The sequence below is a fragment of the Neomonachus schauinslandi genome, chromosome 1 (genome assembly GCF_002201575.2).
Source record: "Neomonachus schauinslandi chromosome 1, ASM220157v2, whole genome shotgun sequence".
Classification (NCBI taxonomy): Eukaryota; Metazoa; Chordata; class Mammalia; order Carnivora; family Phocidae; genus Neomonachus; species Neomonachus schauinslandi.
Window position 1 is genome coordinate 122,921,166 of NC_058403.1, and position 24,272 is coordinate 122,945,437.

The following is a 24,272-nucleotide window of genomic DNA, read 5'->3' on the forward strand; positions in this document are numbered from 1 at the left end:
TCATCTTTTTTTTTTAGATGTATTTATTTATTTATTTATTTGAGAGAGAGAGAGAGAGTACAGGGGGTGGGGAGGGACAGAAGGAGATGGAGAAAAGAGAATCCCAAGGAAACTTCATGCTAAGCATAGACCCACCCACCCCCAACACAAGGCTCAATCTCAGGACCCTGAGATCACGACCTGAACCAAATGCTCAAGAGTCAGATGCTCAACTGACTGAGCCAACCAGGCGCCCCCATCATTTCTTTTTATTCATATTCTCTACTTAATGAGGTAGTGACATCATATTTTTCATTCTTTATGTTTTTTTTTTAGTTCTTTGAATATTTTTAAATAATAGCTTTGTAATATTTGTGGGCCACTGTTTTTATTGCTCACTTTTTTACTGCTATATGTAGGTCACATTTCCCTATTTCTTTGCATGTCTCATAATTTTTTGTTGAAACTGAACAGTTTAGATAATAATGTTGCATATATGATACATTGTGAAATAACTTAGCTACTCTTGATACTGATTCACTGCACCCCTAGATATTGATGTTGTTTGGTCATTTGTTTAAAGACTTGGATGAACAAACTCTGTGATGTCTATTTCTCTTGCAGTGTGCAGCCTCTGCTGTCCCTACTCAGATTTTTTTTTCCCCTTGTTTTTTTATCATTTAGCTTGAATACCTAGGAGTCACCCCTATATCAGCATTACACTCATTAATCAAAGATTGTGATTATACCTCCTTGGCCATTTAGATTTTTACTTATTACTGTTTGATATGTGTGTGGCTTGAAGGCTGCCATCACAGTTCAGGGGGTTTACTTTGTCACATGGTCAGCCAGAGGACTAGCAGCTTTGGAAGTTCCCTCTCTGATTGCTCCTGAGGAAGGCAGCCTCGGTTATGCACAGTTTTACAGATTAACAGAAGTGTGTGATTTAATTTAATTTAATTCAGTTTGATTTTATTTGATTTAGCTTTATTTTTAGAGAAGTTTTGGTTCACAGGAAAATTGAGGGGAAGGTACAAAGAATTCCCATATATCCCCCTGCCCTTACACATGCATAGTCCCCCATTATCAACAGCTACCACCAAAGTGATATAGTTATAATTGATGAACCTATCTTGACGCGTCATATTCAGCAGAGTTACATTATAGTTCACTCTTGATGTTGTACATTTTGTGGGTTTAGACAAATGTATAATGACATGCATCCATCATTATGGTATCATACAGAGTATTTTTTTTCACTTCCCTAAAAATCCTCTGTGTTCTGCCTGTTCATCCTTCCCCTCCTCCCCTAACCCCTAGCAAACACAGATCATTTCAGTGTTTCCATAGTTTTGCCTTTTCCAGAATGTTATACAGTTGGAATTATAGGGTATGTAGCCTTTTCAGATAATCTTCTTTCACTTAGTAATACACATTTAAAGTTCCTCTGTGTCTTTTCATTGCTTAGTACCTCATTTCTTTTTCATGTTGAGTAATATTCCATTGTGTAGAAATACCACAATTGATATAGCCATTCACCTACTGAAGGACATCTTGGTTGCTTCCTCGTTTCTGCAGTTATGAATAAAAGTGCTATAAATATCCCTGTGTAAGTAATTGTAAGGACTTAAATTATCAAGTCTTTTGGGTAAGTACTAAGGTGTGTGATGCTGGATCACGTAGTAAGCATATGTTTAGTTTTTAAGAAACTGCCTGTCTTCCCAAGTTGCTATACCATTTTCTGTTCCCACCAGTAATGTATGAGTTTCTGTTGTTCTGCATCCTCACCAGGATTTGGTGTTGTCAGTGTTCTGGATTTTGGCCATTCTAATAGTTGCATAGTGGGGTCTCATTTTAATTTGCATTTCCCTGATGACATATGATGTGGAGCATCTTTTCATGCTTATTTGCCATCTGTATATTTTCTTTGGTGAGATGTCTATTCAGATCTGAAGCCCATTTTTTAATCAGGTTGTTTGTTTTCTTATTGTTGAGTTTTTTTTTGTTTTTTTTTTTTTTAAATATTTTATTTATTATTTATTTGAGACAGAGAGAATGAGAGACAGAGAGCATGAGAGGGAGGAGGGTCAGAGGGAGAAGCAGACTCCCTGCCGAGCAGGGAGCCCGATGCGGGACTCGATCCCGGGACTCCAGGATCATGACCTGAGCCGAAGGCAGTCGCTTAACCAACTGAGCCACCCAGGCGCCCCTCTTATTGTTGAGTTTTAAGAGTTCTTTGATTATGTTAGATAGCAGTTCCTTTATGAGGTGTGTATTTTGCAAATATTCTCTCCCAGTCTGTGGTTGTCTTCTCATTCTCTAGACAGTGTCTTTCGCAGAACAGAAGGTTTTAATTTTAATGAACTCCACCTCAACAATTATTATTCCAGGGACCTTGCCTTTGGTGTTGTATCTAAAAAGTCATTGCCATACCCTGGGTTACCTAGGTTTTCTTCTATATTATTTTCTAGGAGTTTTATAGTTTTACATTTTACATTTAGGTTTATGATCCATTTTGAGTTGATTTTTGTGAAAGATACAGGGTCTTTGTCTAGCCTAATTTATTTGTTTATGGACATCCAGTTGTTCCAGCACCACTTACTGAAGAGACTGCCTTTGCTCCTTTGTCAAAGATCAGTTGACTGTATTTATGTGAGTCTATTTCTGGGCTCTCTTTTCTGTTCCATTGATATATATGTCTAATCATTTGCCAGTACCACAGTCTTAATTACTATAGATTTTTCTTTATTTTTTCAGCCTCAGTGAGATAAATTTGACATAGAGCATTGTGTAAGTGTTTAAGATGTACAGTGTGATGATTTGATAAACATGTATATTGCAAAATGATTATACTGTAGCTTTATAGTAAGTTTTCTAGTTGGATAGTGTCAGTCTTCCAACTTTGTTGTTCTCCTTCAGTATTGTGTCTTTTGCCTTTCCATATAAGGATCCACCTGTCACTATCCACAAAATAACTTGTTGAGATCTTGGTTGGAATTGCATTGAATATAGATCAAGTCAGAAAGAACTGACTTAACAATACTGCCTTTGTAGGCATGAACATGGAATTAGTTCTTTCAATTTCCCACATGTATTTAGTTCTTTCATTTCATTCCTCAGAGTTTTGTAGTTTTCCTCATATATCGATCTTGTATATTTTCTGTTAGATTTACACCTTAATTCAGTTTTGGGGTTGCAAATGTAAATGGCATTGTTTTTAATTTCAAATTCCACTTGTAATTTTGTATCCTGAAAACTTGCTACAATTGCATGTTCGTTCCAGAAGAGATTTTTCTGTCTGTTCTTTAGGATTTTCGACATAGATAATCATGTCATCTGCAAATAATAATAGTGATTTCTTCCTTCCCAATCTCTATACTTTTTATTTCCTTTTTTGTTTTATTGAATTAACTAAAATTCCCAGTACAATGTTGAAAAGAAGTGGTGAGCCAGGGACATTCTTCCCTTATACCTGATTTAGTGGGGTATCTTCAAGTTTTTCACCATTAAGTATGTTATCTGTACAGTTTTTTGTAGATGGTCTTTATCAAATTGAGAAAAATCCCTTTTTATTTCTAGTTTACTGAGAGTTTTTATCAAGAATGGGTGTTAGGTTTTGTCAGTTGCTTTTTCTGTATTTATTGATGTGATATTTGATTTTCCTTTTTTAGGCTGTTGATGTGATGGAATATATTAATTTATTTTTCAGATGTTGAAACAGCCTTGCATACCTGGGTTACATCCCACTTGATCATGCTGTATATACGTCTTTTTCTATTTTGTTGAGGATTTTTGCTTTATATTCATGAATTATTAGTCTATAGTTTTCTTGTAATATCTTTGTCTGGTTTTGGTATTAGGGTAATACTGGCCTCATAGAATGAGGTAGAAAGTATTGCCTCTGCTTCTGTCCTCTGAGAGAGATTGTAGAGAATTGGTAGGTTTCTTCCTTAAATCACCAGTTAACTCATTTGAGCCTGGTGCTTCCTGTTTTGGAAGGTTATTAATTATTGGATCAATTTATTTAATAGATATAGGCCTATTCAGATTCTTCTTGTGTGAGATTTGGCAATTTGTGTTTCAAGGAATGGATCTCTTTCATCTGGATTATCAAATATGTGGGCATAAAGTTATTTATAGTATTCCTTTATTTTCCTGTTAATGTCCATAGGATCTGTAATGATGTGTTCTCTTTAATTTCTGGTATTAGTAATTTGTACCCTCTCTTCCCCTCACCCTGATCCCCTTAGGCTGCCTAGAAACTCATCATTTTTATTGTTCTTTTCAAAGAACCAGCTTTTAATTTTGCTGATTTTCTATATTGCTTTCTGTTTTTAATTTCATTGATTTCTACTCTAATTTTTATTATTTCTTTTCTTTCACTTTGGATTTAATTTGGTCATCTTTTTCTAGTTTTCTAATGTGGAAACTTAGATTTGGTAATTTTGGATCTTCTTTTCTGGTATGTGCATTCAGTGCTGTAACTTCCTTCTAACCACTGCTTTCACTGCATTGCACAAATTTTGATGTGCTATTTTCATTTAGTTCAAAATACTTTTAAATTTCCCTTGGGAGTGCTTCTTTGTCTCATGTGTTATTTTAAAGCATATTATTTAATCTCTATGTATCTTTCTGATAATGATTTCTAGTTTAATTAAATTTCTGATTTTAAGAGCAGACACTGTATGATTGCTCTTCTTTTAAATTTGTTAAGATGTGTTTTACGACCTCTGACTTTGATGTTACAGGTGAGCTTGAGAAAAATGTATATTCTGCTTTTGGATGAAGTCAGTCTGTAGATACTAATTCTATCCACTTGACTCATGGTGTGTAGTTGAGTTCAACTATGTCCTTACTGATTTTCTGGCTGCTGAATCCATTTTTTTCAAGATTTTATTTATTTATTGGAGAGAGATAGAGAGCACAAGCCAGGCGGGGTGGGGGAAGGCAGAGGGAGAAGCAGACTCCCTGCTGAACAGGGAGGCTGGCACCCCAGGATCATGACCTGAGCAGAAGGCAGACGCTTAACTGACTGAGCCACCCAGGCACCCCTGAATCTGTCCATTTCTAATAGAGGGATGTTGAAGTCTCTCCAACTATGATAGTAGATTCATCTATTTCTAATTGTAGTTCTGCTTGCAGTTAGTTTTTGCTTCACACAGTTTGATGCTCTGTTGTAAGGGACATACATGGTAAGGATTATTATGTCTCTTGAATTGGCTCCTGTATCATTGTGTAATGCCCTTGTTTATTCCTGATTACTTATTTTAAAGTCTGCTCTGTCTGAAATTGATGTAACTATTCCTGCTTTCTTTTGATAACTTTTACTATCCATTTACTCACTTTTAGTTTATATGTGTCTTTACACTTAAAGTGGATTTCTTATAGATAGCCTATACTTGGGTCTTTTTTTTTTTTAATTTTATTATGTTAATCACCATACATTACATCATTAGTTTTTGATGTAGTGTTCCATGATTCATTGTTTGTGCATAACACCCAGTACTCCATTCAGTATGTGCCCTCCTTAATACCCATCACCAGGCTAACCCATCCCCCACCCCCCGCCCCTCTGGAACCCTCAGTTTGTTTCTCAGAGTCCATAGTCTCTCATGGTTCGTCTCCCCCTCCGATTCCCCCCCCACTTTCATTTTTCCCTTCCTACTATCTTCTTTTTTTTTTTTTTTTAACATATAATGTACTATTTGTTTTAGAGGTACAGGTCTGTGATTCATCAGTCTTAACACAATTCACAGCGCTCACCATAGCACATACCCTCCCCATTGTCTATCACCCAGCCACCCCATCCCTTCCACCCCCCACCACTCCAGCAACCCTGTTTCCTGAGATTAAGAATTCCTCATATCAGTGAGACCATATGATACATGTCTTTCTCTGACTTATTTCGCTTAGCATAATACCCTCTAGTTCCATTCACGTCGTTGCAAATCGGGTTTTTTGATGGCTGCATAATATTCCATTGTATATATATATACCACATCTTCTTTATCCATTCATCTGTCGATGGACATCTTGGCTCTTTCCACCGTTTGGCTATTGTGGACATTGCTGCTATAAACATTGGGGTGCACGTACCCCTTCGGATCACTACATTTGTATCTTTGGGGTAAATACCCAGTAGTGCAATTGCTGGGTCGTAGGGCAGCTCTATTGTCAACTTTTTGAGGAACCTCCATGCTGTTTTCCAGAGTGGCTGCACCAGCTTACATTCCCACCAACAGTGTAGGAGGGTTCCCCTTTCTCCACATCCTCGCCAACATCTGTCATTTCCTGCCTTGTTAATTTTAGCCATTCTGACTGGTGTGAGGTGGTATCTCATTGAGGTTTTGATTTGGATTTCCCTGATGCCGAGCGATGTCGAGCACTTTTTCATGTGTCTGTTGGCCATTTGGATGTCTTCTTTGGAAAAATGTCTTTTCATGTCTTCTGCCCATTTCTTGATTGGATTATTTGTTCTTTGGGTGTTGAGTACAGATTTCGGATACTGGCCCTTTATCTGATATGTCATTTGCAAATATCTTCTCCAATTGTGTCAGTTGTCTTTTGGTTTTGTTGACTGTTTCCTTTGCTGTGCAAAAACTTTTTATCTTGATGAAGTCCCAATAGTTCATTTTTGCCCTTGCTTCCCTTGCCTTTGGCGATGTTTCTAGGAAGAATTTGCTGTGGCTGAGGTTGAAGAGGTTGCTGCCTGTGCTCTTCTCCAGGATTTTGATGGACTCCTATCTCACATTTAGGTCTTTCATCCATTTTGAGTCTATTTTTGTGTGTGGTGTAAGGAAATGGTCCAGTTTCATTCTTCTGCATGTGGCTGTCCAGTTTTCCCAACACCATTTGTTGAAGAAACTGTCTTTTTTCCATTGGACATTCTTTCCTGCTTTGTTGAAGATGAGTTGACCATAGAGTTGAGGGTCCATTTCTGGGCTCTCTATTCTGTTCCACTGATCTATGTGTCTGTTTTTGTGCCAATACCATACTGTCTTGATGATGACAGCTTTGTAATAGAGCTGGAAGTCCGGAATTGTGATGCCGCCAGCTTTGCTTTTCTTTTTCAACATTCCTCTGGCTGTTCGGGGTCTTTTCTGGTTCCATACAAATTTTAGGATTATTTGTTCCATTTCTTTGAAAAAAGTTGATGGTATTTTGATAAGGATTGCATTAAATGTGTATTGGGTCTTGTTTTTTGATCCACTTTGACAACCTTTTACTTGGTACCATTGACATTCAAATTGATTATTGATGTAGTTGGATTAATACCTACCATATTCCTTACTGTTTCTATTTGTTGCCCTTGTTCTTTGCTTTTATTTTGTCTTCCACTCTTTTTTCTGCCTTTTGTAAAAAATTTTAATTGAGCATTTTATGATCCCATTTGCTTTCTTTTCTTAACATATTGATACTTTTTTTTTTAAGTGGTTGCCTTAGAGTTTGCAATATATATTTACAGCAAATCCAAGTCCACGTTTAAATAATACTGTATCACTTCATGGGTAGTATGAGTACCTTATAATAACAAAATAATCACAGTTCATCCTTCCTATCTCTGGTATCATTGCTGTCATTCTTTTACTTACATATAAGGATATATAATCAAAACATATGCATATATGTGATATATACATAAGCATACATAATCAAATACATTGTTGGTATTATTTTGAACAAAAACTTGTTAGATCAGTTAAGAAAAATTAAAGTTTTTATTTTACCTTCACTTATTCCTTCTTCAGTGCTCTTCCTTACTTTATGTAGATTCATGTCTCTAACCTATATTATTTTCCTTCTCTCTAAAGCACTTTTTAAAAAGATTTTATTTATTTATTTATTTGAGAGAGAAAGAGTGCAGGTGGGAGGAAGGGGCAGAGGGGTAGGGAGAGGGAGAGCATCTCAAGCAGACTCCATGCAGAGCATAGAGCCCAACACAGGGCCCAATCTCCTGACCCCGAGATCATGACCTGAGCCGAAACCAAGAGTCAGATGCTTAACTGAACTGAACCACCCAGGCACCCCTCTAAAGCACTTCTTTTAACATTTCTTGCAAACCAGGTCTATTTGCAAAAATTCTCTCAGTTTTTAGTCTGAGAAAGTATTTTCCTTCACTTTTGAAGGATAGTTTTGCAGGGCATAGAATTCTAGTCTGGTGGGGTTTTTCTCTTAACACTTTACTCCACTCTCTTCTAGCTTGCATGGTTTCTGAGGAGAAGTTAGACATTATTCTTATCATTATTTCTCTGGAGATAAAGTATTTTTTTTCCCTCTGGCTTCTTCTTTAGTTTGAAAATGATATGCTTAAATGTAGTTCTTTTGTCATTTTATCCTGCTGGTGTTCTCTGAGTTTCCTGGATCTGTGGTTTGGTATCTGATGTTAATTTGGGAAAATTCTCTGTCATTTCTATTTTAAATTATTGTTATTATTGTGTTGCTTCTCCTTCTCATATTCCCATTATTACCTATTGTAGTTGTGTTATAGTCAGATGTTCTGTTTTTCCTCCATCTACATTATCTTTGCTTTTAAGTTTTTGAGGATTCTCTTGCTGTGTCCCCTAGAGCAGAGGTTTTTTCCTCAGCTGTGTCCAGTCTACTTTGTTTCTTTTACAGTTTTCATCTCTAGCATTTCTTTTTGGTTCTTAGGATTTCCATCTGTCTGCTTTCATTGCTTATCTGTTCTTGCATGTGGTCTACTTTTTACATTAGAGCCCTTAGCATATTGACCATAGTTTTATTTATTTTTTTGAAATTTTATTTGTCAGAGAGAGAGCACGTGCACAAGCAAGGGGAACAGCAGGCAGTGGGAGAAGCAGGCTCCCTGCCGAGCAAGGAGCCTGATGTGGGACTCCATCCCAGGACCCTAGGATCATGAAGGCATAAGACCCTCAGCTGAAGGCAGATGTTTAACTGACTGAGCCACCTAGGCATCCTGATCATAGTTGTTTTAAATTGCCAGTCTGATAATTCTGATATTTCTGTCATGCCTGATTCTGATGTTTGCTCTGTCCTTCACACTGTGTTTTTGCCTTTTGGTATGCCTCATAATTTTTTTTTCTTGATAGCCAAACATGATGTACTAGGTAAAAGGAACTGCTGTAAATTACCTTTACTAATATGGTAATGAGGTATGGGAGGAGGGGAAGCATTCTTTAGTCCTATGATTATAGGTCTCAGTCTTTTAGTGAGCCTATGCCTCTGGACTATAAACTTCACAAGTGTTTCTCAGTTTTTTCCTTTACCCATGGTTGGGACAAAATGGGTAGAGTTGGCTGGAGTTGGGTATTTCTCTTCCCCTAGATCGGTTAGGTTCTGATAATAACCCAGCAAGTTGTGCTCTGCCTAACCAGTTTCTCCTGAGGAGAGGCTTTGTTAAGAATAACATACTCGGGCGCCTGGGTGGCTCAGTCGTTAAGCGTCTGCCTTCGGCTCAGGTCATGATCCCAGGGTCCTGGGATCGAGTCCCACATCGGGTTCCCTCCTTGGCGGGAAGCCTGCTCTCCCTCTCCCACTCCCGCTGCTTGTGTTCCTGCTCTCGCTATCTCTGTCTCTGTCAAATAAATAAATAAAATCTTTAAAAAAAAAAAAAAAAAAAGAATAACATACTCTGGCAGATTTCAGAGTGGTTCCTTTTCTTCTCCCCCTGCCAAAAGCACAGGGGAGTTTGCTCTAATATTTTACTGTGGAAACCCAGTTGAGCTTCTGGAGGTAAATCTTCACAGTATTATGCGGAGGTCCGCCTATAACTGGGTCGCTCTGAGTTTTGAACTCTCAGACTTGTCACAGTGAATCTCCAACAGTTTGTGAATTATGGCTCAGGTTTTCCTACCCCAGCAATGGTTCTCAAGGTGGTTTTTGTTTCTGAGTCTGCTCCAATAAGCTGTTACCTCCTCTGTCTCCCAATCTTGGGGACAGCGATTTTCCTCTCTATGGCGCCAGGAAGTTGTTGATTTTTTAGTCTGTTGAGCTCTTTACTTGTCAGGATGCAGTAACAACTTCCAAACTCCTTACATGCAGAACTGGAAACCAGTCTACTGTGATTTTTACGCTTTCTAGGAGTCGTTCGTGGGTCAGAGCAGCTTATTTTTTAACCAGTGTTTGGTTAGAGGTTGTGCTTAAGCCCTTGTGCCAGTGAGCCTTCTTCCCTGTGTTGATAGATCGATGTGGGGCATGGTGAATGATAACAAAATACCCTCATCCCGTTCTTTTTGCCCACGATTGGGTGCAGCTTAAGCATATGTGCAGAGCCTTGCCGACTTTAGGATCATCTATGATCCCAGGAGGGCTCTTCTTGGCTGTCTTTCCCTGGTTCTCTATTAAATTTCTGGCTGCTCTACTCTTTCTTTGGTTGCTGGGCATAACTTTTATGCCACTGAACAGGAGCTGGGGGTGGGACAGCATCCCTGTTCTCCCAGAATAACACCCCTTTTCTGTGAGCAGGGGGCCAGGGGTAACCCCTAGTTTTTAGCTTGTCCCTTCAGGTGGTCTTAGCCTGCTGTGCCTGGGAGAGAGTTACTACCTGACAAGTAGGGGATGGAAAAGAAGGGAGCCTTCCTCCTCCCAGCTACTGTCCAGAACAGAGCTTCTGCAACCTACCAATGGCCTGCTTCTTCCAAGGTAGCTGTAGATGAGGAGCTAGAGAAAGAGGGAACGCCCATCTTCTTACCCATGTCTGCCCAGAATAGAGCTCCTGGAGTAGCAGTGGTGAGGGAGAGGGGACAGGGGAAGGGAACAGGTTGTGGTTCAAATGCTACAAACTCCCTGAGATTTGGTAGATTTTCTTGAATAAATGTTTCTCCATTTGCTGTATGCCCTTAGGACATTTCTGAAGACTTTAAATGATTATCTTTTATTAATTTCACCAGTTAAAAAGTTGTTATGCCAAGCTCCTCCCTCCACCATTACAGAAATCCTACCCTGGTTGAACACTTTAAAAGAAAGTTCAATAAGCTTTTGAGCTAAACTTCTGATTTTTTTTTTTTTAACATTGATATAGGAAGGACCACACACACAACCTTAGTAATACATTCACCTATTTAAAAGCATTCCAGTGCTCGCTTCAACAGCACATATACTAAAATCAGAACAGTAAAAGCATTCCAGAAATATATGAAGGAAAACCTTACATTCTCCTCCCTCTTTTTCCAAAGGTAACCACTGTTAAAAGTATAATGTGTGTCCTAGGGGATTCTTCAGAACTTTCAGAGAGAGAGCCTCACTTTATGAAAGAATTAAATAAGTAATACATGAGGTGCTTCCATGAAAATCACTGTTTCTTCTATTGTGTTTCTAGTCATTCATACCTAGAAAAATTCCTTACGGAGCAAATGATGGAAAGGAGAGAAGATGTATGGCTTCCACTCATTTCCTATAGAAATTCGTTAGTCACTGGAGGTGAAGATGATAGAATGTCTGTGAACAGTGGAAGTAGCAGCAGTAAAACATCCTCAGTAAGAAATAAGAAAGGACGACCCCCACTTCACAAAAAACGAGTAGAAGGTAAGTCTGCCTTTACGCTGTGAGACAAGTAGTTTGCTTACTGTTGCAGAGGTAAAGTGGCAAATCTGTTGAAGCAAGGAAATACTGTTAAGCATGTTATTTCCTTGTAGATTTGACACATACTGAGAGGTTAAGGCAAAAAGGTTGGAATAGACAAAGTGGAAGAGAAAAGGGTCAAGGAAAAAGAAGTTGGAAGAGCATGAAACACAGAGGAAGATGGTGCAGAGAAAAGTGGAAACAGTTACAAAGGTTTATAAAATTGATCCCCATATCATAGACCCTCTAATACATTAAAATTTAAAATAAGGTAGTTACCAAAATTCATCCTAATGTAGAAGAGATTCTAATAAGTTGAAGGTAGACCTCTGCAGCAAATTGAATATACCAAAACAATTTCCATTTCTACCCCATGGATGAGTAATTTATTTTTGTGCTTTAAAATAATGATAGCCAACTCTGGTATTATAACCCTCATGGACTGTAGGAGCCAGGGAGTTGAATTGTCATGAATAGGGCGCCTGGGTGGCTCAGTTGGTTAAGCGACTGCCTTCGGCTCAGGTCATGATCCTGCAGTCCCTGGATAGAGCCCCGCATCGGGCTCCCTGCTCAGCGAGGAGCCTGCTTCTCCCTCTAACCTTCCCCCCTCTCATGTACTCTCTCTCTTTCTCTCATTCTCGCTCTCTCAAATGAATAAATCTTAAAAAAAAAAAAATTGTCATGAATATGTGATCATTGGTAGTTAATTCATGTATCCAAAAAGACTAAAAATTTCTTTATTAGAGCATTACTCTTAAACTAAGACAGCTCAAAGTACAAATGCTTATTTCCTCAAATAACCTTCCCCCATCTCCATGGTTTTCCTAATAAATATTCTCCAAACCAAGAGAGAGGAAGGCAATGATCTGAATCCTCCTCTGCTCCCTTTTACAACCTTCTATTTACCTTTCAGCATCTCACCTCTGCTGCCTAAAAACTAGTGACTCATGAAAGATTTTGCTACAACCTGTAGCAGAATTAATTAGAATTTAAATGTTTCTTTCATCATTGGGGAGGCAGTATTGACTATTGGTGACGAGCACACACTCTAAAACTAGAGTTCTAGAATTCACACCTGGCTTTCTAGTTTTAAACTGTATGACTTTTGAGCATGTTATTTAACCTCTCAGCCTCAATCATTGATCACACAAAGGATGATCAGAGTAACTATCCTGTCTGTCAGCTATTGTAAATATTAAATGAGATACTCCAAATAAAATACTTAGTATACACAGAGGTTACTTAGCACAGTGCTTAGCACATAGGCACATGCAGTAAATGTTAGCTGCTATTGTCAGAATGTCAGTATTTCAAAGAGAATAAAAGAGGGGCGCCTGGGTGGCTCAGTCGGTTAAGCGTCTGCCTTCGGCTCAGGTCATGATCCCAGGGTCCTGGGATCGAGCCCCGCATCGGGCTCCCTGCTCCGCGGGAAGCCTGCTTCTCCCTCTCCCACTCCCCCTACTTGTGTTCCCTCTCTCGCTGTGTCTCTCTGTCAAATAAATAAATAAAATCTTAAAAAAAAAAAAAAAAAAGAGAGAGAATAAAAGATATGAAAATATTTACAGAATTAATGTTAAAGATTTTCTTTCAGTTTTTATTTTTGGGACTTAAAGTCTTTTTGGTCCAGAAAATGAAAATACTAAGTCCTGTCTTTGTAGTGTAGGATCCTAAACTTTTCTCTAAATAAAGACTCCAGTCACTTCCTTTTTAAAATGCCTTCTAGAGCAGCCTCTATCAGGATGCCCCTGCCACATCCATCTATCCATCCATCTATCCAGTCTGTCTGTCTGGATATAGATCTAGATATACAGATATTTTTACTCACAGCTTTTCTTACATGTAATATTCATATTAGCCAACATTCATTAAATTCTTGCTGTGTACCAGGAATGTGCTTTATATGCATTATTAGCATTTAATCATTTACTTGACTAACATTTGTAAAGCATTTAGGTCAGTACGTGGCACAAAGTGAATGCTGTATAAATGTTTTATAAATGAACTCTTGAGTAAACATTATTATCTGTATTTCACACAGAAGAAACTAAAGCTTCGAGAATTGAAATAACCATATATAATTCCCTCACTAATGGGGCAGTCAAGTATTATCTTCAGGACGAAGAAAAGCATATATAAACCAGATAATTTGTTGTTAAATTGCAAAAAAGAAAACTTGCTGTTGTGTCAGTTTGAAATTTACCAGAGACTAAGATAGGTCGTGTGCCCAGAATCCTTAGGCAGCAGTTTCATCTGTTTGGAATAAAGATGAGAAAGCTTTGCAAGAAGTGTTTTTATTGAGGAACCCTTAGGGGTTAGGAGAATCTCTTCAAGAAGAGTGAGTTCTTCCTGAAGTTATTCATTAAGTCTTTACCATGCACGTTTCTAAGAACTGTGTGAAATGCTGGAGATTAGGTATTAATAAAAATGCTCATAGTACAGATGGAAAGACAGAGAAGCAAGAGAAGCAGGCGATTTCAGTTCCACATGGGCAGTGCTCTGATGGGTGAAAAAGGTTTTCTGGGAACATAAAGGGGAGTGATCAAACTCTTAATCAGGAAAGATTTTCTGGGAAAGATGACATGTAGTAGAGCTGAAAGATGGATTTACCAAGTTAAGAACCTAAATGATAACCATTCTTATAAGTGCAGCAAAAAATAAAAGTTAGGAATTAAATGTTGAATGAAAAGTGGTATGAATAAAAGAAGATAAAACCTCTTTTTGCTGATTAAGTGAAGAGATTGTTGAATAGTGAGCTTCGAATCAGTGGAATGACCTTAACAAGGCAATAGCTAAATATTTTCCAGGAACTAAAAAGCTGATCTAGAACATACACGTGTCTGATAATTTTTGAAACACTGAGAGATGGAATGTTTGATAGCAAGTGAGGAACCTAACATGCTGCACAAATCTGAGACTTAATGGAGGAAGAAAAACAATGGGATTCATACTGTGTACTTTGTGATTTAAATTTTTTTTCATTTAAATTCTTCAGAAGGAAAAGCATAGCAGTAATACTTTTAAATCTTCCCATATTAAGAAAATAGCTTAGAATGTTTATAGTAGAAACTTTATGTAACATTATACCAGCCAGTAGTTTAGATACATAAATAATGCTTTATCTGCTCACATCTTTGTAAATGACCAGAAGAAGGAAGAAACAGCTCCTGGTCCCTTGAAGAAATTTAATTCTAATTACAGAGATAACATATACAGTTGACAAATCACCTGCCAGTGCAGGCCACTGTATAATTAAATCCTAAGTAAGTAGGAATGATTCTGTTTCCTCTAGAAGTTAAAAGAGAATGGGAAGTGGGGGCTGGGTAGGGTGATTAAGGAGGGCTTCCCTAAAGAGGTAGAACTTAGAAGCATGAAAACAGTGAGCCTCTTAACCCATGCCCGCACATACAGCCTGGCAAAAAGTTATTTCTCTGGTGACCAGTGTCCCAGCTGTGCAGTGGGATTTGCTGATTTTCCGTAAAGGCCTGCCAGGCTTTAAGTGCTTGTGCCTGGGGCCCCTGTAAGGCCCAGCAAATAGGCCCTTTATTGCTTGAGCAAAGGAACGTTAGAGGGGGTATCTGGCTGGCCTAATTCTTCCTCTTCTGCAGTGAATTAATCCTTAGAGAAGGAGGGACTTGGAAGAGAGGATAAGGTAAGGATAGCTGATATTTGATGGTTACATCCATTACATCATTTAATCCTTAAAACTCTTTGAGGTTGGGTATTGATATCCTTATTTTGTATATGAGAAACCTGAGTTTTGGAAGTTTAATAACTTACAGAAAGTCACACAAGTGAGTGGTGTAAGTAGGATTCAAGCTAGGCAGTCTAACCCAGGAGCCATGCTCTGCAAGTCTATGCTGTAACTTCTACCAGAGTTTCCTCCACTCATGACATTTTGTGACTCTAACTGGAATTTTACAGATGAAAGTCTGGATAATACGTGGCTAAATAGAACTGATACCATGATTCAGACTCCTGGCCCCCTTCCAGCACCACAGCTCACTTCCACTGTACTGCGGGAAAATAGCCGGCCCATGGGAGAGCAGATTCAGGAACCTGAGTCTGAACATGGTTCTGAACCTGACTTTTTACACAAGTAAGTAGTAAAATTTCATTTTCTTGGTAGAAAATCTTTAATTGTTAAAGAAAAGCTATCCAAGAAAAACTTTGTTAAAACATATTATTGGTTAGTTCATGAGAAAAAAACCACAAGCAGAGATAATTTGTATTAGAAAATATATAATAAGGTCTGCCAACACTTATAGATATCAGTTAATCGAAGTCCAGAGACCTTTAAAGCATGGTGCCTCACTAAGTGCTGAGCTCAGTTGGATTCATTGGGCAGGTCTGTTACTTCTCGGGGACTTGTGAAAAAGACACGCAGGTTATTATAAGAGTCTCTGCTAAGGTTGTTACTAGTCTGAACACCAAATAGACTACTCCTTTTATCATCCATTTAATTAATAGTACTTTGTCTTGTCAAGTTTATATTTTAAACTTAAACTGTTATGGATTAAGATATTTGTCAAGATACTTGATAAATTTTCAGAACAGTTGCCCTTTCCCTAAGAGAGAATCAAAGTGTTACCTTTTCCCACACTAGTAATTAATATGTTTTCTAGTATCATGGCCCCAAAAATTTTGGAAAAGGCATGATGTTGGTATGACTTTTGCTATAAAAAAACTTTTTCTTTGTTATTTTCCATTCAGCTATGAAGTTGTCCTATCTCCTTGTGTTTCTATTCATATTGGGGTAATGCTGTGAATTACTCTGAGGGTGAGAGAGAGTTCTCAGTTGAACTCAACAGATTTAGCAGGTTGAAAATGGAAAGAGGCAGTGTTAGAATTATTCAAATCCTGAGTTTTCATAAAGCATCTTTGCCCAGAGGATCTGCCTTTCTTCAAAGCTAAAAGGATAATCATTGTCAGCCACTACAAAACAGCATTCGTAGAGGGTAGTTTGCCTTATGACCAGCATTCCCATCCCGCTTCCTAGAGGGTGAATTCTTCCTTATTTGAGCAGCCTGCCTTACTTCCCTGACTTTACCACTTGTTAGTTCCTCCCCTCTGTGGTCTGCTTTTCCCTGCTATAGGTTTATCAGTTTAATCAAGGTGGTAGCCCCACATGATATAAAGATAGCTGCTTAGAGAGAACTTCATGTGACAGATGTTGCCTACTAAAAAACCATTAAGGTTTACGTCCTGTAAAATCCCCAAGAGGCATGTTTATGCAAGTGTCATGTGCCAGTAAGTGTACAGGGGAGGGGAAAATTTAGCCCAGCATGCACCTGACTCCAAATCTCTTCATTAGGACTGAGAAGAAAATGTGTTAATACCTTTCCTTGTTCAACTCTGGAGAGCTCTGAGCCACAAGACCAGCATCATTTCTGCCCCTTAGGGGACTGGCTGTCCAAGTAGGAACACTTGTGAGCAGGGCAGCAGCTGGATACAGAGGTCTCAGAAGCACTCTTGTTTGACAAAGATTCGGGGAACAAACCTGATAAATTAAGCACCTGTAGGGGAGGGAAAGGTTTTACCCAGCCCTCTTAGGATCCCTGACTGGGTCTGAAAATTTAAATGGACAGATCCAAGAGGAGAAAAGCATACACATTTTACTGAATTCTTTACATGTACATGGGAGCTTTTACCATAGAATGAAGACCTGAAGAAGTTACCAAAGCAGGGAGCTTTTATACCTTTTAGACAAAGAATAAATTTGTGAAGAATTGACAAGACAAAGGAATTTGGACTAGGAGTAGTCCAACTAAGACTATGTAGTCCGTATCTTCCTTAATTAGTAAGATAAGGTTTAGTTTAACAAGGTGTGTTTATAGTTTCCTCTGGTGCCATCTCTAGGTTAAGAGTCTGTCTCCCATAAAATGAGAATTTGTTTTCTGCCTATAGGCAGAAAAGGAGGAGCTTTTTCTTTGTTCCCTGCTTCTTAATTGCCTTCAGCTCAAAATAACCTTTATCTCAGCGGCAGTATTTTGGGGTGACATAACTTTGGTTTCCTTTACACCTACCAACCAACCACAGCCAGAATCCCTGGAGACTTAGGCATCTCTTTGGGCAACTTACTGCCATTTCTGCAAAGGTAGATCCTTTGATAATGATCTGTCTCACCCTTAACTCTATAATAAATCCAGCTAATTCCCATACATGGGGATAAGGCCAGCCAACTATGGCCTTCTTGGCATGGGACTGATTAGCTAAATTCATCTTTTGCCACAAAGTGAATAATGTATTCTCTTAGTCCTCAGATGCAGATCTCTTGGTTAGGCCAACCAAAATTAGAAGATTTAAATCGGAAGGACAGAACAGGAATGAACTACATGAAAGTGAGAACTGGAGTAAGGCATGCCGTGTAAGTGTTAACATCAAGTAGCACAAGAACATAATGACTATGTGATGCTGTTCATTTTGTGGAATGATGGCCCTCCTCTGACATTTGGTCTCAGGAGTTAAGATCATAATTCAGGATATGCTGTGCAATGTAGGATAGAAATAGAGGGTGTGGACTTTTGCTTTCACCATTTAAATCCTAGTGCTGCTACTTGCCAGCTATATGGCCTTGGGCAAGCTCTAAACCTCAATGCCCTCAGGTTCTTCATTTGTAAATTTGGGATAATAGTACCAATCACACAGAGTTTTGTGGGAATTGATACATAGCTAAATAAATGTTAATGTCTACTGTTGTTATTGCATTTCAATTACGCTTCCTTTTGATGAGATGAAATCTTGAATGAAACAAATGACCCTTAATTATCTTAGTTCAGGATCATAATTTGTGCAGCCTATGGGTTGTGACTGGAACATGTGCTTTCATTGGTTAGAAGACCTACTGTAAGAAAGAGCCAGGACTCCCAAATTCAATGAGTCTGAGCAGCTATCTGATCATGCTTTTTCCTTATCAGTCGGGGCCTAATGGAGGAAGATGCTGAGCCCATCTTTGAAGATGTGATGATGTCATCCCGGAGCCAGTTAGAAGATATGAATGAAGAATTTGAAGACACCATGGTTATTGATCTGGTAAGGAAATTGCAGTACATTTTCTTTTGTTAAAGTAAGTGAAAATGTTGGTGTAAGATGATGCTCGTTTTCAGAACCCCATGGGAAGGAGAGAGAGGTGTGGAGGTTGTAAACATAGCAGCAGGTAGGACCAGTGTAAGGCTTAGCACATTTGGATGAGCTTGTGTTTTTCAAGCCTGTTTTCCAAGCAGTCAGATTTTAAATTCTGCCAGTAACAGGAACTGGTTCCTTATTAACTTCTTGAGAAGGGGCTCACACTAGATCTGTCTCAGTATAGTGTGCATTTGGTCTCTTAAACTAACTTGGAATCTGATGATACATACAGTGTGTTCCGCACAGCAACCAAACATAGAATATGGACCATATTTGTTCAGTGTGAAAAAAAAATCTCTGAAGTAAGGAAACCTGAATATAGACTAGGTATAGGTGATACTAAGAAATTATTGACTTTCGGGGCCCCTGGGTGGCTCAGTCGGTTAAGCGGCTGCCTTCGGCTCAGGTCATGATCCCAGGGTCCTGGGATCAAGCCCCGCATCGGGCTCCCTGCTCAGCAGGAAGCCTGCTTCTCCCTCTCCCACTCCCCCTACTTGTGTTCCCTCTCTCGCTGTCTCTCTCTGTCAAATAAATAAAATCTTTAAAAAAAAAAAAAAAGAAATTATTGACTTTGTCAGGAATAGTAATGCATGGTGGTGGTTTTTTAAAATTTCCATCAGAGATACATTTTGAAACAGTTATAGGTATAATGACATAGAAAAAAAAAGTGAGATGACTAAATGAAACAAGATTGGCTGAAGGTTTAACAGTTGATGAAGCTAGGTGATGGATACATGGGAGTTCAGCAAACTATGTATTTGCTAGGGCTGCTATACAAGTACCAGTGACTGGTGGCTTAAACAATAGAAACTTTCTCACATTTCTGGAGGCTAGAAGTCTGAGATCATGTTGTCAGGGAGATTGATTTCATTCTGAGGCTTTTCTCCTTGACTTGTAGATGGTCATCTTCTCCCTTTGTCTTCATATGATCTTTCCTGTGTGTCTCCTCTTTTTATAAGGATATGAATCAAAATAGAATCCACTCACATGACCTCACTTTACCTCAATTATTACCTCTTTGTAGGTCCTGGGGTTTAGGTCTTCAATATATGAATTTGGGGGGGATGTAATTTAGCCCATAACATTCCGCTGTGTAGGTTTTAAATTTTCCATAATGAAAAACTCTTCTAAGAAATGTAAAGGAGATCATGTCACTGCAGTCTCTCCCCTCCCTTCAGTAGCTTTCCATCTACAGGCTTTGGGGAATTTAGGGATGAATTTTATAATCATTCTATGATTCAAAGGCATGTTCTATGTTTGTAGGCCCCAAAATTATTTACATGCATTTCCATATTCAGTTTATTCATTGTAATTTGAAATCCTTTTTTAAAAAAAAAATGTATGCTCCATGTAAAAGCCACATTCTTTTCCTTTCAAAATTTGATCAACAGCTCTGTTTTGTGATGCCATCAGAATATTAGCTGCTTACCATCTTAATGTATCTCAGGAAAACATTTTGGCTTCTCTTTCCAGCCCCCATCAAGAAATCGGCGAGAGAGAGCTGAGCTGAGGCCAGATTTCTTTGATTCCGCAGCTATCATAGAAGACGATTCAGTAAATGTTAAATTATTACTGCTTTTTACTTACGGTTTCTGGATCTTGTTTATGCATGAAGTTAATTGTGTCTCTCATTTTTCTAGGGATTTGGAATGCCTATGTTCTGAAGTCTGAAGAAAATTTACAAATATGGAACTCTATTATTTAGAGCTAGAGGCCTATATACTGTGATAGCTTGTATGGGGGAAAAAAACACTTTTGATGTGATCTGATTTGTTTTTTAATCAAATGATTGAGGTCAATCCCTTTTTGCAGTGACAGAAGAGGAGCATGTAAATTACCCAAGGGAATGTTGGTGAATGTCACCTCAGAAAGACTGACCTGAAAAATCATTTGTGTCCTAATATTGGACTTATCCCAATACAGATGTGTGTGTTTTTCTGGAGGGAGGAAAAAATTTTAAATTTTTAAAACAGCTGTCAAGATAAACACTGTTATACACCTGTTTTATGAAAACTCAGCATTGAGTAAAAAAAAAAAAAATATTTTTAACTTTATTTTCCTGTTGTACAATTTAAAAACCGTTTTAACATTTTGCCTTTTTATGTTTTAAAAGCTAACCATTTTTATTAAACCTGTGAGTAAGCAGCTCATCCTAATTGCCGAAGAGTGTTTTGGAGCTCACTGGATTTGGTTGACCTTGTGGAATACAGAAATACGGAGGAGCAGAATATTGACAAGCTAAGATGAAATTCTGACAGTGCATCTCTGCCAAAAACCACACACCCTCTGTGGATATGGATTCCCAGATTTTATATACTCTTGAATAAAAAGGTTTATTTTTATTTATAAGGGGGCATAAAATAAGAAATGTCCATGCAGCCATTTTCCAACAGATGCTGTACACCATTCATTTTATATAGAATAGGGAGATTCAAATACAGTACATTTTCTATTGGTATTTGTTCTGTGCATTTTTAGCAACTTCTACCAGCAAATAAAGTATTCTCAGAAAAACAAAAATGGTTCTCAAGTTATCGGTTTGCTGTTTTTACTACTTATTTCATGCCCTGCCAAATTCAAGTTACATAGACTTCCGTTTTCTTAAAAAGATAATCATGAAGAACTTCTTTGCCATTCAAAAGTAATTTTAAGTGTAACATAACTGTGTCTACTTCCCATGCACTTAATACCTTATGCGCTAATTTTGTGAATTAAGTTTACCAATTATAGAAGTATGTGCTGCATAGAAGTCTGTGCTTAGAGGGTGAAGTTCCTAAGCTTACCTTGAAATACAGCTACATTTCAGTGTTAAATGTGCATTTTAATTATTTTGGGGAAAGAAATTATGAATCTTCAGGACAGCCTTCAATGGTTTAGAGTTACATTCTGCTTAGACTTTTATGACTTGCTGCTATTGTTTTAAAAAGCCCACTTAGTTTCTACCTTTCTGATTTTTTTAAAGTAAGCCTCAATTCCAAACCAATCCATCCACAGCTGTTTGTGGGCTGGTTTTTAAAGTAGCTCTTAAAGAATCATGAGGCTTTCCCTTCTTACCAAAAATGAAAAGCATTTTTTTACTAATCTGTGCACCCAATGATTATTTTTTGTTGGGAAAGCAAATGGATTATTCATTCTTTTAGTAAACACAAAACAGATTTTTCTCAATATTTGTACAGTTCTGAAAAAACCTGGTCACCAAAAATGTTATATCTGCTAATTTAGCAATTCCTGGGCTCCAGTTTGAGGGGCTGGGGTCTCGCTTTCTTTCAGAAATGTGGGCCTCACTGGACATGAAGGGGCAGGAATAACTGGACTATCTACCACTGCCAGCCCTGCCTATGGTTCTGGCCAAGGAGGAAGCTGGGAGGTGCCCTGGCACATGCACAGAGTGATCCTTTGCTTGACAGTTTCATGTGGAAAACAGATGCTTAGAATTGTAGACTACCATGCAACAAAAAAAAAGGCTTAATATCTACTCCAGTGGGTTTGCAGTTCAGTTTGAAGTCAATCGAATTTTTGTATTTTCAGTGTCTCCTTGATTGGTTTTGCTAGTAATTCTGTAAATTGTACATTTGCAATATGAGGTTTTTTTCCTTTTGTACAATTTGAAATTGATGCTTCACCTTTCCTTTAATAAACTATTCAAAATCAGGCTTGTGGTAGTCATCCTATTCTTTCTTACTAGGTAAAGTTTTTTAAAAAGATGATTTTCTGCACTTGAGAGTTTGCTCAGTTTGCTCATTCAGGTAATTTGTTAACTGTATGTTTTGTTTTTGTTTAAGGAAAAAAATTAAGGACTAGTTCATTTTCTTTCATTCCCTGAATTTCCCTGGAGAGACTGTGGTTCAAGAGGAGGTCTCTTGCAGGCTGAGTTTTCAAGGAGGAGGCATTCAGGGTTTGTAGCCTAGATCCTTCCCCTGCCTGAGATCTAGCCCCTAGGCATATCTTTAAAGATCACTTGGATTCTACAGGGCTGTGTAAGAGTTTCTCTTGATATTGGTGCCAGATATCACTCTTAAAAACTCATGCACTACACTTTATGGTCCTGGCCTTGTTCTCTGGGCTGTGTTCATTACATGGCCTGAGATGTCTGTGCAGAAAAGACAGGGATGCAAGGGCTAAATCAGCAGGTGAATTCTCTAGGCAGCCAAGAAGGAAGGTAATAAGGAAGGTCTCTGTGGCAGCTCATCTTTGGAATTAAAAGCTGATGAGACTAGACCAGAGCTTTACTGTGACTCTGTATTTGCCCTGCTTCCAGAAAAGAAACCATCAAACAAGGAACAGTGTCTTCATGGAAAATAAAGGCTTAGTGTCCCCACCTCAGGCTTTTGATACCAAACCAAACTCAGGTAAGGTTCCATCCATGCCCTCCTAAGTGCCTTACTCAAGGTCTTTATTACACATCACCTTTTGAAGGACAGCTTTGTGCTCTCGAGGACACATAAAGGAGGCATTACTCACCATCCAGGAGAGTAGGTACATGGTCAGAACCTCCCTACTAAGGCTGCCACATCTACCCAGATGTGCAGCTGGACTCCACAGAGGCCCCAAACTGAGGCTTTGCCCATTAAGTGGCCATAGCTCCTGTTTGGAATGGTGGAGATCCCATGCCCACAGACATGCAACAGCATGAGGACCAGTGGTCCTCCCTAAAAAAAAATAAAGCCACAGTCTCTAGAAATCCTTTAGAATCAGAAGGACATAAAATACTCATATCTGTCAAACAGGTAAAGTTTAGGCTGGTTCAACAACTCCATTAAAAGTGTTAACTCAGTGTATGGGTGAGTGTCCTTCACAGGCTTCTCTGACTGGGCAGACCATATCTAAAGCACCAGCAGCAGCCAAAGCATCGGTGCATCCAGAGGCAGAGAACTCACTGAGGAAACCAAGACATAGTGAGAAGAGGAGCTGGAAGAACTTTTCGTGAACACAAGCAACTGGAAGGCTGCATTGTGAATGTGCTCCCCGCTATTCTAGCAATTCAAAAAGAGGACTGACAGGTCGTCATGCGTGAGGTAGGAAAGCTTTCCAAATTCAGTAGCTCTTTGGGTTGAGACAATCCCTACTCACTACAACCTTTCTCACTCCACCTGTAGGAGTTCATCCCACCTATTTCATCAGTTGAGAAGCAGTGCTCTGAATGGTTAGAAGACAGGCTTATAGTTCAGACAAATCTGCCTGGGTTCAAATCACCGTTCACCACTCTAGCTGTGTGGCTCAGGAAGAATTGGTTTACTTAAGGCAAGAGGAACAGGAGCAGGTCCAGTAGGTCACTCGCAGTACCTCTTAAACTTCACCTCCATTCTCACCATATTACCTGCTCTCAATCTAAAGACAGACACTTGCCACTGCTCTGCTCAGTAAACCCAAATTCTCTGGCTACAAGACTCCACGGTTTTCTTTCCCCCTTAAGGAGAGAATACCAGTTGGGAAAGGCATTCCTAAACTAGCCACTGGAGAATACTCTGCCACCATTCTCAAGGCATTTTGTCATCCATAGATGCTGGTCTACTTGCAACGTCTTGCAGCTTTGTGTTTCCTTAGCCACCAGGCTTGGTTTATTGGATGGGATTTTCCCCATCTCCATTCCAAAGCTTCCCAGAAGCCTCTTGCCCAAATGCTTTAGTGGGCTG

The 24,272-nt window shown here is 38.7% G+C and overlaps 1 protein-coding gene across 2 annotated transcripts in view; it reads left to right on the plus strand.

Annotated features, from left to right (window-relative positions):
- STAG1 (stromal antigen 1) overlaps positions 1-22,275 on the plus strand; it is a 415,261-nt gene extending 392,986 nt beyond the window's left edge. The window contains exons 29-34 of one of the 2 annotated variants that reach the window (XM_021678881.2): positions 11,276-11,481; positions 15,439-15,613; positions 17,771-17,881; positions 18,432-18,546; positions 20,113-20,193; positions 20,280-22,275. In XM_021678881.2, the coding sequence (XP_021534556.1) occupies positions 11,276-11,481; positions 15,439-15,613; positions 17,771-17,881; positions 18,432-18,546; positions 20,113-20,193; positions 20,280-20,303 (712 nt within the window). In that variant the 3' untranslated portion in view covers positions 20,304-22,275. The remainder of the gene's footprint in view (positions 1-11,275; positions 11,482-15,438; positions 15,614-17,770; positions 17,882-18,431; positions 18,547-20,112; positions 20,194-20,279) is intronic. The other variant, XM_044920415.1, reaches the window with a different exon arrangement.
- The last annotated feature ends 1,997 nt before the right edge of the window (positions 22,276-24,272 follow it).